General features: G+C 39.1%; 1 protein-coding gene across 7 annotated transcripts in view; it reads left to right on the plus strand.

Moving 5' to 3' along the window:
• Positions 1 to 17,809, plus strand: part of CTNND2 (catenin delta 2) — a 702,624-nt gene that overhangs the window by 541,857 nt on the left and 142,958 nt on the right. For all 7 annotated transcript variants that reach the window (XM_052781625.1, XM_052781615.1, XM_052781635.1 and 4 more), the window contains one exon: positions 7,629 to 7,812. In XM_052781625.1, coding sequence (XP_052637585.1) covers positions 7,629 to 7,812 — 184 coding nt within the window. The remainder of the gene's footprint in view (positions 1 to 7,628; positions 7,813 to 17,809) is intronic.

Below are 17,809 nucleotides of genomic sequence, written 5' to 3' on the forward strand. Positions count from 1 at the left end.
TTTTTGCTCTCCTTTTCTCTCTGGCACTGGGATCACTCCCATGTATGAACCACATCAACTCCCATGTCTAAATGGGAAATAACTATTTTTCCCTTGTATGATCAGTGAGATGCGTCTTCCGTGGAAAATTCATTCAAGTTGTTTTGATTCATATGGCAATGAAACCGATTTCACAATTTGCTCGTTTAATATACTACATCAATGATTTTCATTTTTTCTTTTTTTTTTTTACTTTGGTCAAATCGAAGTTTAAGAGGAAATACCAAACACAGCAATCTGGAGTGATAAATAGATGACATCTGTTGCAGCATATGGCTTGACATAACAGCTGCATTGAACTTTTTCAGCAAGTAGTAAACCTTTGGAAAAATTCAGCTGGGCATATGATTTTGATGCCCCTGCCTGAATGATGGAGTATTAAAACACTTGCAGTTTAAAACCACTCTGTAGTTTGAAATGTTTGCCATTTGCAACACAGAATACTTAAATTTTAGTTTGAAAATAGTTTTTGTTTAGAAACAGATCTGAATATTTCACTTTTTTGTTTACAAAAGGAACGTTGCGGGAGGTGCTGAAACATTTTCATTTTGTGGTGAAATTACTTTTTTCACTGTGGCCACTAATTTTATTTTTTTATTTTTAGGTTCAGAGACCAACCTCCCTTCTTCCCTCCCAGATAATCTTATTTTCAGTGCTGTCTTTATCTTGGATAACAATTTTAAGATTTGGCTAGTCAATAAGAGTTTCCTCTTTTTATTTTTTTTTTTATTTTTTTTTAGCAACCATCCACTGAGCCTTTCATTTTGCATGTAGATTTTTGATTTTAGATATTAGATTAGATATTAGATTTTTCTGATGAAGTATTTAATTGGGAATGATATTGCCATTAGTCGTGTCTTAGGGTGAAATTTTGTTTGAACACAGTTGATTTCTTTTTTTCCTGTGTTTCTCTCACTTAGAATTAATTGCTTTCAGTTTGGCTTCTGTGTTTTATGGGACCAGTTTAATTTCATCAGTTAGGAAAACAAGTTAAGGAGGAACCACTGGTCATTCCACAATAACTTAAGTCAACTCTTCTAGTAATTCCTCTACTGTCTAACAGTAAAGCTAATAACTGTCTAACATTCTTGTCTTACAGTTCTTCCCTTCCACAGTTATACGTTATTTTAAAGTGTACAGCAGAAAGAGAGCAGCATTAGGTCAAAATTCAGTCCCATGAGAAGAATACAGACTTTTTCATTTAATGCAATAGCATTTGGACAGAATTTGTTTGCAAGCACTATTAAAGCTGGTCCCTCCTCTTTCTTTTAATAAAATCCTAGATGTAATTTTGGAATGAAAAGAGCGGCAATTGAGAAAGAAAGAGTTAGCTTTTCAGAAAAAATGCTTATATTACTTAGATTTTATGTAGTCATGTACTTATATGTAGTCAAGATCAAGCTGTGTTTGTTCGTAATTAAAAAAAAAACAAACAATAATCTTTATTCTCTTTGGAAGTTTTTGTTTTGTAAGGCTATGAGTGGCTGCAAAGGGAAGAAAATTCATCTGGCTGTAGCTTCGCTTACTGTTCCTTAAACTCCTGCCTGCTTATGACTTTTACTGAAACCCATTCTTCCACAATTTGCACTTTTCATGGGTCATCTCATAAACAGATAGAAAACCACCTCTGTGCATGTAAATAAGTGAATTGCAGGAAAGTACGCATAGGTATTCATTCAGTAACCAGATAAAAAATTATTTCAAGAAAATTGGTGAAACTTCCTCCTCTCTTATGCCAATTTTAAACTTATTTTTATAGTGTGCTTTTAAGGAGCTGTCTTACGAGCTGTGAATTGTTCAGGTGCCAGAATCCAAATCAGCCACTTTTTCTTTCCTGCAGAAAGTCTGTTACCGAGACCAATTCCTCACCTTGACGGCTGAGCTGGGTGTGAAGTCTTACTGCACTTGTATTAAGCAGTGTTGCAGTTGGTATTCAGCATCTTTCCAGCGAAGTGCTGGGATACATTGGCAGCCCACACCCTGCTGCCCGGGAGCGGATCCAGCTCTGCGGAGCAGCGTTGCAATTCCAGGGGCTCCGAGTGCCAGAGCTGCCGTGAGAGCCAGCAAATTACTTTTCTGGCACTTGAGAGCTTGGGGTAGAAGATGCTTTTCCTAAGGACTCCGGCAAAAGATCCCGTGTGCTTGGCTTCTGTGCAGGGTATTTAGCTCTCAGATTTCAATCTTAATTGTCACGTTCAAGAGGGAAACTCCCTGTAGTACCCATGTGCCTTCAGCGTATAAACAAAAAAGCCTGCCAACGCCGTGTTTGCTCTTCCTGGGGTGCATTTCCCAGCACTACCAAATGGCATTCTGCATCAGTCCATGACCAAACTATTAAATTAAGATGGAAGAGAAAAACCTAGACGAGTTGGAAGACTTTCAGATTTTTATTTTTACAAAGAAAATTAAATAAGCAAAATCTTAGTATAAATTTAAGGTTGACTTAAATATACCAAATTGAGAAGAATCAAAGTCTTGTTTCTCCCAGTAATATTTATTTTCTTACAGTCCTTTTACCCTATAATTTATTTGGCAAAGTATGTCTTTTGCAGCACAATAAAAAAAATGTAATACGTAGTGGCAGTGTGGCAGGGGCAATGCTCTTTGGAAAAGCTGACTTTTCCAGTTTCTTGGTTTCCATTTATGTTTGTAGTCTTAAGTTGTCCTAAGAGGCTTGTTTATATATATAAAAGTCATAATTTGAGGTAGCATTAAATCATGGACTGAATAATCGTTTAGACTTTGCTGATTTTACAAATGCTGTCTTGCTAGGGTGATATTTTTTGCGTGGAAGTATATGATCTCTATTCTCTTAACTTTGAATGGAATATGGATACTTTTACCAAGGGCATGTAGTGATAGGACAAGGGGTAATGGCTTTAAACTGAAAGAGGGTAGATTTAGAGTAGATGTAAGGAAGAAGTTCTTCCCTGTGAGGGTGGTGAGGCACTGGACCAGGTTGCCCAGAGAGGCTGTGGCTGCCCCATCCCTGGCAGTGTTCAAGGCCAGGTTGGATGGGGCTCTGAGCAACCTGGTCTGGTGGAAGGTGTTGGAACTAGATGATCTTTAAGGTCCCTTCCAACCCAAACCATTCTATGATTCTGTGATAACATGTGGCTCATCAAGTCTTCAGTTATATCTGACTATATCTGACCACAGATACGCATCCGTGAGCACCAGTTCTAAGTAAAACACTGGTTAAAAAATGCATTGAAGAGTTTAATCGGGATGAGTTTGACCTCTAGCCTGAGTCAGAGATGATGGTGTTTTGGCTCAGACTGCTCCATTAAATTGAGTGACTTCAGATTTTTAAAATATTTCACCTGCTTTCTTTAGGGTAAGTGATGCGGTATCTATTGCAATAGCTTAAATTAATTTATGTAAAAATGAGTGTGGCTTCTAAGCTGAAAGCATGGTGGATAAGTGCTGTGTGCTAAGCGGTAGTAACAGCAGTAGTCTCATCAGCCTGGACTACGCTTCTAAAAGGGTTGGTCTTGTCTTTAATCTTCTGGACTTTGGCTAAAAGAAAGATAAATGAAGGTTTTCTCAGTTCCCTCTTCCAGTAGTTACAAACTTAAATTGCCTTAACTAAGATCTATGTGTAGTTTTCCTTATGAACTGTACATATCCATACAGTTATGTCTTTGAAAAGGTTGATGATAAATTTTTTCAAAATTTATAACCAGTTTTTAAATTTGATTGTCTTTATCTGTGAAACATCTTCTTAGAAAAGATGATTTCTATTTAGTGTGTTAAATAACCTGTTGAACGTAGTAGATGGATGACCTCTGGTAAGCTACTCAAGAAGATGTAACTTGGTACAGCAAGATCTCCATAGAAAGCATTCCCTTAGACTGAGCTCTAAGAGTCCGTCATCTGATGTCTGCAGGTCTGGTAATTGGTACTCAGACCCAAAATCCATCTTCCAACTGGAACCAGCTGAATGCTTTCAATACCAGTTTTTCCTTAGTTTTAAATTCAAAATGAGATTGCAAGATAGTTTTTCCACGCACTTCAGTTTGTTATATGTAAGGGTGAAAAACTTCAACCTGCAAATAGACATGATCAGTCTGGTGTAGCTATTTTTCTCTTTCTGAGAAGCATCCAACATAACCTAAAGTGATCTGCAAATGGGGAGACAAAATGCCTACTCTGAATGCCTCACAACCTTAAAAGCAAGGAGGAGATAAGATACTATGAACGCAAGTGACTGAGTAAGAGATGTTCAACACTGATCTGATTAGTTCCTTATTTCCCCTTCTCTCCCAAGAGTCAGTCTAGAGATGCTAAACTGTTGAGTTGGACTATTGAGTTGTTGGATTAACAGCTCTCTTCCAATACATGTACAGCAGGATGGGTCCCACTATTCGTGAGGAACCACTGGTACACCGAGTCCGGTCCCTTCCCTTCCTGTGGGCAGCTGATGACACACAAAAGATTTGGGAGGCAGGTGAGGCACCTCTGAGGCTATTCCAGACTTGCTTATTGTGCTCGGAAACCCGATTCAGTCAGGGCTTTCAGAGTAAGGTGGCAAATGGTCTCAGTGACCCGCTCCTTACTATAGTCTTAAAGGGCACGTAATGCATACGTGCTTGAAAAATATGTTCAGAGTCATATGGAGAAGAGGTAGCTCCATAATGGAAGGTGCCTCAGGTAAAAGACTTATTTTTTTATCGCTTTCCCTTGCAAAGTCAAGGCAATGGATCATCTTCTTAGACCCGACATAAATCTAGCTCCAGGTCATCCTCAGCAAAAGTAATGGGAAGAGAATTGCCAGTGCCCTTTCGTAATTGCAAATCCTTAATTAAGGAAGGGTACAAGGAGGCACTTAAAATGGCAACCTCAGCAAGTAGCAGACTCTACTGCTTGTGAGAATAAATTATAACTTGTCAGAATAAAATTGTTTTTTTCATTAATGTGGTTGGTAGTATTCAAAGACTTAAAACTAGATAAAACACATTGTTCTAGGGTAGAAGAAGATTATCTTACTCCTTAAAACAGTGTGTGTGGTGCACAAACTTTGAAGACGGTGTCAGGCTTACCGGGCAGTGCTGTTTTGCTTGATTCTGCCTTGACTTACAATCATTTTAGGAGAAGGCAGGACAGCTAATTTAGTCTGGTGAGCCCTTCATCCTCTTACTGTGAAGAGGAATTCACTAATTTCCAGTTAGTGAAACCAGACCCCACTTTTTGGCTCTTGGGTGAATATGTAGGTTTTTATTTGGATTTGGAGCTCGCCTGTTACTGTGGCAGTTTATGGAGCAAAAGCTCGTGTGCAGTGTCAAGTGGATTTTAAATAGAGAAAAAGGGCTGAAGAATTAGTTCCGGGCATCTCAACTATTGCTGAATACCAACTTATCATCATGTTTATGTGAGTTTACTTTTAATTAGCGAGAACCTAGAGTGAATAGAAAATAGCGTAGACATACACATATTGAAGCATTTTGCTAGACAGGGCTCTTATGTTTGCTTCTTTTGTATTTTTTTTTTCTGCTTTTCCAGTTTATGACTAGTTCTTGCAGCCCAAAGCACTGTTTTGTTGCCATCAAAGCACTATTCCAAAATAGGACTTCTTCACAAAGAGGCAACACATTGTCTTGCCTAAGAACTGAATTGGACCTTGAAGGGGGAAAGATTTGCATTCTGATTCTCTACTTCTATACCATGCACATCATTTACACCTGTCTAGATAAAGTAGAAAAAAGGCAACCACATTGTTGTTTGTACTGACTAAAACCAGCAAAATGCTAGGTATTTCAGGAACAGTAGATGTGCCAATAAAGCTTACCAAGAACAGGTCATAGAAAAGCGAATATGAATATCTTTATTCCTTTAAATATGGTACTACTTTTCAGAAAGGCATTGAGAACAGAATTCAGACAAAGAGTCTTTTCCCTTTAAAGCAGCAATTCTTAAATTAAAAAATGAACTGTATTCTTATTTCTGCTTTTTTGTTTTGTTTTGTTTTGTTTTTCAGTCTGTAGCTAAAGTCTGACAGTTTCTGCCTGTTTACCACATACAGATTATTTTAAGTTGGGGGGGGGGTATTAGTATGCTAAGCAAACTTTTTACATTAAGCTGCATAACTGTCATTGCATACAGTTCCGTATAAAATAATTAAAACATGAAATTGTATAACTGAAACAGTCTCCCCATAGAGGTAATTAAAGGGAAACCTAAAAATGTAGGTTGATTCCTGTTAATTACACCTCTCCTTCAAAACACAGAATGCTAAAGCAAGGCTTGAGCAAGTGGTGTTCTTGCTGTTTATATTTATAAATGTCTGAGTAGAGGTTCGTAAGGTCTTTAGCAGTTTCCTCCTGCCACCACTCGCTTTGGGTTTTCATAGTGTCATGTTCCTATTTGTAACCTCGTGTATACGATGATGATAATCTTTGTCTGTGTTGGTTCAAGACTCGATAGCCATAAAGGCAAAACTCAATTCTGCCGCACAAAGTCGGGTGGGGGCCAGGCTGCTGTCACTGCAGGAAGGAAAGGACGGAGGAGGAGGGTCGGACTCCGGAGAAGAGGACGTTTGTTGGCAAGGAGAGGGGAGGAAGAGGCAGGCTTGCTCTTCTAGCTGCTCCTGGGAAGACGCTGGGCTAAAATAAAGCCCACTGCTCCTTCAGAGCAGCGTATTGCCCTCCGGCTTCCCCCAGCACTAGTAGCCGCCCGGCAGCAGCAGGCTCTTGGCGCGGCACAAAAATCAAACGCGCTTTTCCAGCCAATATACAAGGGAACGAAAAGCGGGGTCTGTTCTGCCCCCAGCAGCTGCTTGCCTGCTTTCTGGGGGGGACATCTGCAGTGGCCCTGATCCTTGCGGCCGTGCTCCGAAAGCTTGGCTCTTGATTGCTGTTCCTTTTCTTTGGCACATTATGAATTTTAACAGAAGGGTTTTTTTTTTTAAATTCCAGTAAATCTCCTTGTGAGTTGCACCATTAAGCTTGTTGTTTCTGTGCAAAATCAGCAGTATTCTGTCACTTTGTATGGTAAAATATTTACAAAATAAAAAATGACTTGTTGAAGGCCGGGATAATACCATACTACTGTATCAGGTTGTGAAGGAAGTCTTTTTGCTTATGGTACCGACTAGCCTAGACAGTTACTTTCATTACATTGAAGATCCCGGGGTTGGGGGTTTGTTTTCTCGATGCATATCCATCAAGAGTGGTAGTCTTAGTGTAAATCAGAACCTATTTTTTGCCCTAGGTTTTTATTAATTTTATTTAGAAGGAAGAAATCTGAAGTCCAAGCCCTAAAAAAAGACATGTAATACTCTTTCATTCCACATGTGGTTCACAGCCTAAATAGGCCTAGATCATAACCAGCTGCTCAGTTTTTAGGGTTAGCTCTGAGAAATTTCCAATGTTGCTGTGATTACTTGTTGTGTATCCAAAGCTGTATTCTCACTGCAAAAATGTGCAGGTATCATTCAGGCCCATTCTCAATGTAGTCTTTTTTTCCTTGACAGAAACAGCCTCATTAAGCACACCAATGCTATGAAGTGTGGTGGTGTTTTTTTTAAAAACGAAAACTCTTCAATCTTTTTTGCAGAAGTGTTAATTATTAGTAATTTGCTTTTTTTATAGGAGTTCTCTGGAATCTATCCTCCTGTGATGCACTGAAAATGCCAATCATCCAGGATGCCCTCGCAGTGTTGACCAATGCAGTGATCATCCCTCACTCTGGATGGGAAAACTCTCCGCTCCAGGATGATCATAAAATACAACTGCATTCATCGCAGGTGCTGCGCAATGCCACTGGGTGCCTAAGGTGAGTCCTGCAAAACCTTTGCTTTTCCTCAGTCATCTCGCTTTGGCTTGAATTGGTATTTCTCATGCTTAGGCACCTGTAAAGTAAATAATTAGTTTGTGTGTCAGCAAAGACGATGACTTTCAGTGCTGTAAACTTAAAGTTGGAAATTAATTAGAAAACAAGCCTCAGGCCATTCAAAAAACAATCTCTACAAGCGCTGCTGTGCGTTTCCTCTTTTTCTTTTCTTAGCAGCTTTGACCAGTCTTCTCATTCAAGCTTGTATATTACAGATGTTTTTCTCCTGTAGATTTGTCCTATTTCCCTAGTTGCTTAAATGAAGTCAATATATTCTCACTATTATACCCAATTTAATCAGCACAAAAAGGAATGAAGATGCTCACAAAAAGTAACGTGCCTTACGGGTTGCAGATGCCATTCCTGGAGTTACAATAAATATATAAAGTGGATTTTTTCTGCTCTGTGAAGATGAGAAATGGATTTCAATAAGAGACCAACCAATTTAACATTGTGCAGCTAGAATACTTAAATAGATCCTCAGCAAGTATGATACTTATTTATGTTTATATTTGTATGCCAAACTTGTATATGCAACACCAAGGTGTACTTATATAAATATGTGCAATATGATCTGTAAAAATCACTGTAGATGTGAGAATGAAAATAGGATGAGTAAGAGGAGTTTCAGTTCTGACAAAACCTTACAAAAGGATTGAGTCGTAGCAATTTCTGAATTCCAATCCATATCATTTTGTTGAAATACTTTAACATATTAGGCAAGTTCTTTTAAGCATTGATTTTTTTTTCTCCTTATATATTGGAGAATCTGTAATCTGTCTCAGAGACATGAAAATTGATTAGTTATATTTTTACATACATCACAGGAAAATTGTTAGGTGAATAGTATGTATCGGTAATACAATCTATGTTGTATGCTGCATCCAAAGCAGATACCCATCAACGAGCTAAATAGAAAAACATTGATAGGAAGCAAAGTAAAATAGCAGTATTGTTTACATATCTATAGCAAGCCCCTTTCTGTCTTTGTGCTGTTTCATCAAATGAAATGTCTCCCTTTCAGAAGTAATATTTGAAAAGTTTAAGGGAAAAAGTTGTAATTATTATTGACTGTTTGTATGTAATCGGAAGAGAATGAAAGATAGAAGGTAATTACATCCATGTTGCAAGTATACTTGTATTGGACTTAAATGCAGGTATGTATATGTGAATACCAGCTATGTTGGGATATGTGACTGAAGCTAGGCATTTGTACCTGAGTTGTATTGATTTTGAAAAGAGTTTGGTAGTATAATTGTGTTGCATTGCGTTCAAATGGCTAGAAAAAAAGTTACTCAAATCACTGTGACAGAAGTCATTCCTTAAAGACCTGTACCATGTTATATGTCTCACACTTCCGATGTTTAACCTGTCTCAATTAAAGAGCTGCTGTCCGTTATAAATTTGGGGCTTCACGGTGCCCCTTCTCTGAACGGGCATGTCCGGTGTTTGTCTCCCCACGCCATAAGCTCTGTCTGCCTGTTAATTTTTCCCAACTGCTTCTCAGGGACTGATGTCCGTCCCTGATCCTGCAAACCTCAGTTCTTCCTACCTCATAGTTGATGGATTTGTTGCACATTGGTCTTGAAATCTTTCCTTTTTTTTTTTCTTTTTTTTCTTTTTTTTTTTTTGTGTGTGAGGGTATGTGCATGCCCATTTGCAAACTGATGTGAGCTTACTGTAGCCTGCACTCTGGGTCAGCCTGAGGACTTGGGGCCACGTGAGAATGGTACGTTGCCTGATCTAATACACACTGCTTTGCAGCAAGGCTTACTACCAAGTGCTTGATGGTATGCTGTCATAGCAGAATGGCTTCTGGTCAGCTCGTGCAAAATAAGCTCATATCTGCCTGCAAAAGACTGTGCATATTATAACTCTTGAATCGTTCCCAGGTAGCTGTAGCAGCAGCTCAAACGGCTGTCCTGAGCAGGTTGGTCCTCCTTCTAAACCCAGGCCCTTCAACCATAGTATGGCTTTTTAATATCTTTCTGATATCAAACCCTCCCTATTTCCCAGATGCATCTTTCTGTCCTCTCTAACAGCTTTAGGTATTTATTTGGCCTTCATCCATCTTCCGTAGCCAATTTCATCCCACTTAGTCTGTGTGGATGCTCTTTGGCAGAGCCAGAACATTTGGAGAGGGTTGAACTTACTTTTGCTTCACACCGGCGGGAACTTGCTTATTTACCTTTCCCCAGTCGCTGTTGAAAATCTCTCTCTCTGAACAAAACGTCAAGTTTGTGTTTGTGCAAGAGAGAAAAGTGTAAGTTGACGTCTGAGATGGTAACTGGATTCTTGTGTTGAATTCATGTAAGGTGATGGGTCTGTAGGCTGGAGGAAACAGCGAATATCAGAAAGAAGAGCTTGGAGAGTGGAGATGACCGGAATAGCGCATGCTCTGTGCAGGTAGTACCTTAGCCAGCGTTCCTTAAATACCCAGCACCCCCAATAAACTGAACAGCTCTCAACACTTGCCACTTGTGACTAGTTACAAGCCTCGTATTTCCATTTCAAGATCTCACTGACAAGGGAGGTGATGTAAATCAAGAAGATGTGATGTGGTTGCTGGCTAAGGTAGTGCTGTGTTCATCTGGTAAAGGGAAAGTCCGTTGTCATCTTCCATGGCAGAATTTCTTCTAAGACTTTGGTTTGGTTGTCCTCTGCTGTTTTCTTTTTCTCCTTTTGCGAGAGCTGGTTTTTGAAGGGACGCTGGTTAAAATTCATTTGTGTCAGGATTATCAGGGATGATGCTCAGTATCACAGGAAAAGTAGTTTAGAATACTTGACAAATGTTTCTGAATCTGTAATGTTGACAGATTTAGGGACATCAGGTTGTATTATATAAGGTTTAATGCTAGCAAATATGCCAGGGGGATTTGGGGTGGGAGGGCGGTCAGTCTTCCATGCCTTTGGTTTTCTGATGCATTCACTGCTGAAAACTTTACATAATATCTGAGAGGTGCTGTAGTAGAATCCATCCCATATACAATACTATTAAGTAGTTTGCAATGGCCATTATATAGGAATAGTCAGATCTTTGTGTTTTTTCACTATAGTATTTGAGTTATTATTCTTTCTGCTGATCTTCCCTTTTCTCAGTTTCTTGATGAGAGTTTCTTATGCTTTTTCAGTTAAAAAGTTGCTTGTTAACTACAATTTTTAGTACTCTCATCTGCTTTTTCATTATCATTCTTAACCAAGTTCTTAAGTCTGCAACTCCAGTCACACAGTAATCCAGCTGAAATCAGTATGAAATCATATTAAAGACAGCAGCAACATCAGACCTTCTTTTCCTGTTTTCTTTTTTCCTTAAAGACATTATTTACAAAATGCACTTTGCATACTTTTGTGATTTGAAAAAAGAAAATAGCTTTAATACAATATTGTACTGATTAATTTTACATAACTTGAATACTTTGAAATGGTTTAGATATTTCAAAGCTCTAAGTACATTGTTATACCTATCACTTGTAAATTTAATCTTAATCTTTCATAAATTGCCAGACCTCAGTGTGACATGTGTTAAGAGTAATCACCCAATTTACTTGCCTCCCCACTGAGATACTAGTACCTTACCTCAGTAGGTTCTGTGAAAGTTTGACTTCTTTTTTCCTTTCAGATTTCAGCTGTGACTGCTTTATTTGGGTTAGAGAAATACTGTATCTTTGGTTTATAGTTTCTGATTCATTTAGACTTACTAGGGAAAGTCAGGTGAAAACTGAATTTGGAATCCCAGTTGTTTATAGGGGGTGTTTACAATCCCTAATCTGAAATTTAAAAATCAACAGGAGACACATTGCATAATGTTGTCTTAACCTGAAGCGTCAAGCTTACTTAACACAAAAGTAGATCTCTGTCCAGGACAAAGACAGTCTGAAAGAATCCCAGACAAAAATCTTTTCAAGAGTTTTTGTCCTGATGTACAGTCTGGAACCTTGGGGTTTCTTCGATGAATTTAAGTTAATAGAATCTCATCTGAGGACTTAAAAGAATTTTAAGAATTTACTGTTTTAAGATTCTGATCTGGTTTTAGATGCACAATCATAAAAATGCTGTCTTTTTCTTTCCTCCTTGTTCCATTTAATTTTTCATAATAAACTGAGGGTACAGGGGCAATTGTGAAAATCAAAGATCTATTAAAATATTTATATCCCCCCCCATTAGTTGATTAGAAATTGTATGGGAGAGTAATTCAAGTAGATGTTGTTTATAAAGCCCCATACCTTTCAAATTCTCATACTTCGTACTTTCATGCTTGTCAAACCTTTCACAAAATACCATGAATTATTTTTCAGTTGAAAAAAATATGTAGGAAGCTCTAAGAGTAGAAAAGCAAAGGGGAAAAGTGCTTTTAAAACATGAACTGAATGTAACTGACCCAGTAGTTTTTTTTCTGGATAGATCAACTTGTGGAAGGACAAAATTACCTTGTTAAAACAATTTGTGTTAACTGTGAAGCCTGAATATCAAGTGTTTTTAACTGTTTTGTGGATGAATGATCTGCTTCACACACACTTACAGCTAATGCATTTATTCCACCATCTTATTTCTCCTCCAGTTCACTTCTAAGCAGCCAACATCTATTGATCCCTATTCTTAGGAACTTCTGTAATCAGTTTTGAATATAATGTTCTGCTGCATTCTGGCAAAAGAAGATGTGGGAGCAGCATAAAATAAATAGCACAGACTGTATTATTCATCATCTGTTTAGTTTGTAAAGAAACATGCATATATATGAAGAAACTTTCTTATATATGTGTGAAACATGTTTCTTAAGAAACTGAACTGATACATGTACGTATGTGCATGTGTATGTGTGTGTTTATGTGTGTATACATACAGATATAAAAGGGCTGATTATTGAAGCTAAAATATGTTTCTGTCTTTACTGACTGTTGCAAGCTCTGAATATCTTCAGTGGGGTATAAATGGAGCCGGCTTCTTGCAGTAGGTCCAGGACCTTTGCTGCTGGTTTTAGGATTCTCCTATCAAGAGAATAGTCACATTTTGTCCATCCCTGTGTATGCTCTAGTGGATACAGAGATGTTGGACTTGCCAACCCATGTCAGTCTTTCTCTTGCTTTTTCCAGAGCCCAGGAGCTCTCCTCAGGCTGACCTGGCAGTCTTGTGCATCAGGTAACAGAAAGCCCACGCTCCATTAAGAGGCCTGTCAGAATCCAAAGTTAGGACAAAACTCACATTAACTGTGTATTTCCCCTGGCAGCCTACTCAAGGGATGGACTTTTACTACAAGCAGTTCCAGCAAGCAAGAGCCATGGGAGAGACACAAGTACCTGGAGGGATACTGGGGCAGGGTTCTCCATTTGTAGAGGGGAAGCTGTCCAAATCCAAGCCTGCAATTTTTCCTCTTCTTAGCCTCTTCAGATACAGTCTTATGCTGGAGAAAGGGGTGATCACCACTGTTCTTGTCTTTTTAAAGCATTTTGAGCTATTAAAATTACAAAGCTGGTGTAATTAACATCCAAGGACCATCAGATCAGCAGATTTGATGCCAATTATCTAGCTACATTCTATGGCCGTGTTGTGGTGAAACACATGTTATATTTAACATAGTCTACAGAGTTGCATACCATGTGTTAAACCTCACTCGGCCACAACTAGGATGTTGAATCAAGTTAGAGTGTTCTTAAACTCCAGAGTTATACTGGCTATACTGGTGTGTCCATTGTTAAACAAACCCACGCTCTGCTGAGAGCTCTTCTCAGCTTGGGAATTTCTCTAGGACCTGGAGTTGGAAGTAAGTGCAGAGGAAAGCCTTGTCAAGAAGCTAAGGAAAAGCTTAGCTTTAATGTCTCATTTTGTGAAGTTCAATCCCTTTTCACTAAAACTTAAATTCTTATTAAAATTATATCATTCATGCTTCTTGGTCCCAGCAACAACAAGCTGTGGTGGAACTGAGGGCTAATGTCAACTCTCCATTATTTTGAAGAAACCGAAAAGGATTCCTGTCATGTACTGTACAAATGATTGCCAGATAATTTCCAATTTAATATAAATGAAGGTATCTTGATCACAGCTTCTACATCTTGTCTTTCCAGGTTAAAGCTGAATAACATATTGCTTACTTTTAAATGCATTAGCTCAGAAGTTCTATATTACTTGTACACGATGAATTTTGAAAAACTGTCTTTAGTAAGTTTGATAATGCCACCCAGAGTACCATACAGGAACATAATTCACAGGGGGAAAAATGAGCTAAACTGCAGTTTCTTGTCTTTTAAAACAAGTTAGAAAGGAGTAAACTCTAAGTAGCATTTACCTAATGGCAGGCATTTTAATCAAGGAGTAGGTGTCTATATAGGAGTCTGGTTTTTAGAGGCTTTGAGTGTTTCTAGACTGTCACTGACTTACCAGCTCTGAAAATCATTTGTAGTTTTGATGTTGTTGATAATGAGTTTAAGTGTCAAATTTCAGGCACCCTGATTCAAAACTTTCAGACAGGCTGCTTTCATGGGCATGAACTATGCAAAACGCATTTTTAAAAAGGCTAAAACTTTCACTAGCTCAGGTGTAAATGTTCACGGCCATATTCCTAGTCTTTCAACCACAAACCAAAATGGGAAGAATCACAGATGAGTGAGAGCCAGTCTGCAGTGGAAAATGTATTTCACCTTTTCAAAGAAGCTGAAAGGTCCAGTCTAGAAAAAAGTCACAAACCAGTCTGAGAGGCTACAATGATTGCATCCCAGTTCAGCATAAAGTTTCGGAGGCGAATTTCTGCAAGATATGAGAGAGATTGTTCCTTACTGAATGCTGCGATCGTTCAGAAGTGTAGCTGAAATAAAAATCTAATGTTAAGATTTGGGGGGGGGAGATTTTAGTATGAATAGATCAGTGTACTCTGATTGCTGCTGTAATATTTTTATTTAGAAGATACTCGAGGGAAAGGTACCAACAGAATTAAATGTGTAGCTGTGTCAGATACTTAAGCACCCCACTTTTTCTTCACAGTGCACTTACTCCCACTCTGCATATTCATGAACAAATTTATAAGGTTTATACAAGGTCGTACTGTATTAATTATAGCAGTGGTATTCAAACAGCACTCTGAAGTTTAATGCTTTTTCAGCATTTCTGGTAAAAGCATTATTTCAACCTATCAAACTGATGCTACAGATTCCACATATCTTTGGAAGTTCATTGTGGGCTCAAGTTGATCAAAATCTCCACCAGAAATTTTGTTTTTAAACTGATGCTATGGAATGCCTTTTGTAATCTCCTTTGGTCTGAAAAATAGTACAGCATAATTCCAGACACTTTTTGCTCTCCTGTACTGAAAAGCACATTAACAAGTTTCGACGGCATACCTCCTTCCTTCATCTTTATATCTGATAAGAGATGCTGGGCTGCTCTGCCTAAATCTGCCTTCAAATGCAGAAGGAACTCCCAGTGTATTGATTTTGCACTGAGGTAAGTGATCTGTCAACATCCATCTTCAAAATATTATTTATGTGATCCGTGAGCAAACAGGAAAACTCATTCAGATTTCAACGGGGCTTCATGTTTGGATACAACTTAGAAATATTGGACCTGTATGTCACAGTCTGATAATTTAGGACCTAGCTGAAATTTAGTTCCTATTCTTCAACTACGATCTTTTATTCTCTTTAACATGAATGTATGTGGGTTTTTTAGGGAAAAAAACCAAAACTGGGTGGCATACAGTTATAAATACTTACTTGTTGCTATGGCAGGAGTGTGTTCTTCCTGTAATTTACTAATTTACTGTTGCTGGAAATTATACACACACGTATGTAAAGAATGGATGCGCCTCAGTACCTTTGCTTTCATCTTACGATATTCTTAGGCTCAGCGACGATGACAAAACCGTCAACTGCTGCCTCTTAGGCTGAATGGCTTATAGTGGACCCTAGCCTTGGATTAGAGATGTGTTGACTATTTCAAGTATGTTTTGAATGACTATTTTCCCAGCTTTTGGTGGTTTTAATTCCTTTCAGGTTGAATGCTTGCTGTTAACAAGTGCCCAATGTGAAAATCAAATGTCCCCTCACATTTGCATGGTTAGGTAGTGTTAATTTACATTTCCTTCTGTCGGAGGTTTCAGCTGCGTGGATGTGAATGCTCTGAAGAAAATGAAATTGTTTTGTGAAAGGGCTTAGATTCTGGGGGAGGGGGGTCATTTCAGAAGAGTTTTCGTTTATGCAGCAGTGAGTGTTCAGCTTGGCAGACGCTGTAGTGAAGTGCGATCTGAATCTTGGTGGCCTGCTGACTTGATTTGAGCTGACTCCAAGCCCAGCCAACTATAACGAGCTTCTTTCTCGCTGGCCAGCTGCAGAGCTGGGTATCACAGCAGCACAGCTATTTTCTGTTTGGGAAGAGTCCCCAAGCCTGCATGGCACCGCGTGTATTTTAGAACGTGTCAGTGTGTCCGTGCAGTTACTGCGTGGGAAGCTGAAGAGACGGAGCCAATTCTCTCTGGGCCCGTTGGAAAGAAAGAATCACAAGGGCCATAGGTGTCATGGGAACCCCAGTGTACCTCTGTTGTTGCTTTGCTGATTGTCCAAAATCCTGGATAGTCCTTTTCGAATGGGGACTTTGAAAAACTGCTACAGTCTGGCTCCACAGAAATTATTATTTGTCTCAGCACGAGAGAAAAACTGATTGTGACAATTCTGTAGCACCACTCATGGTCGTGGTGACTGATGATGGAGGATGATGGTTTATTTCCCCAAGGAAGATGAGAAACACAATCATCCAGTGTTTGTATACCCACTCAATTCCACCACAGATAATAAAATAATATTGGGTCAGGTTCAGGTTCTTCGGTGCTCATCGCTTGATTTGAATATTAAGTAGCTGTTCTCCTCTTAAAACTGTTAGCGCTACTAGGCAGTATGAAAAAGGAAGACGTGAAAACACACGGCTCTGCATAGTGAAGGAAAGGCAGGGTGTAATTCCGCAGCTTTCCCTCGTTATCTTACGACAGACTGCTTCAAATCTGAAGAAACTTCCCCCAGGAGTGAGCAGATCATTTGGTCTCTTTGCTCAGTCTGAGGATTTTCAGTAGAGATACCTGTTTGAAGTACGCTGAGCTTGCTTCGTGCTTCTGGATAAGCCAGCCAACATCTCAGGGTAAACATTTTATCACCCCCTTTCAGAATGTTTTGGGCATGTGAACTGCCTCACTTCAAGCGCAAGAGTAATTAATGCCAGCAGCTCAAGTTGAGCCAGCACTCAAGTCTTTTCCTGCGAGAAGGCTTTGATGGCATTCCACATTTCCACAAGTTGGTGAGCTGCTGAGAGCTCGTGAGAAACGCTCTCCGGTACTGTCCTTAGCACTGAACCCCTCAGACCCGCCGTCCCCACTAACCACACTTACAAACTTCGTTACTTTTATCTGGTTTGGAAATATTTTCTCAGGAAGCCTCCTGATGAAGTAAATAAATAGAAATACAGCTCTTGGGGGCTGCGATGAAATAGGCTGCAGACTGCCAAGCCTGCTTAGTTTACAGTGCACTCACCATGTCTGAGCTGAAGACTGAAAAGGAGCAGATCGTTTCTGGATGTCGTCTTTTGGGAAACTTTGCCCGGCCAGTGTTGGGCTTGTGCTCTTATTGTCATCTCCATAGAGGAGCTTTAGCACTTTGTAAGATTATTCCTTGAGCAGAGAGGACAATCTACTAAGGACACTTTGAGAAAGAACGAGGAAGTCCATTACTTGCAATAAAATGGATTTCCCCCTTTCTGAGAGGATTAGCAAAGTGGACAGTTAATTTGGGGGTAAACGGAGACTTTTATAAAGACTGAAGTAAAAAGCATGTGATGCCCGTCGCTAATTCAGTTTCATCAGTTTTATCCAATTTGAATATTTCTCTGGGCATGATAAAAAACTAACACACACGTGGAGTGAGAGGGTGCAAAGCTGGGGCGAGGTGATGCTGATTTCCAGCTACAGCTC

The sequence above is a fragment of the Harpia harpyja genome, chromosome 1 (assembly GCF_026419915.1).
Source record: "Harpia harpyja isolate bHarHar1 chromosome 1, bHarHar1 primary haplotype, whole genome shotgun sequence".
Taxonomy (NCBI): Eukaryota; Metazoa; Chordata; class Aves; order Accipitriformes; family Accipitridae; genus Harpia; species Harpia harpyja.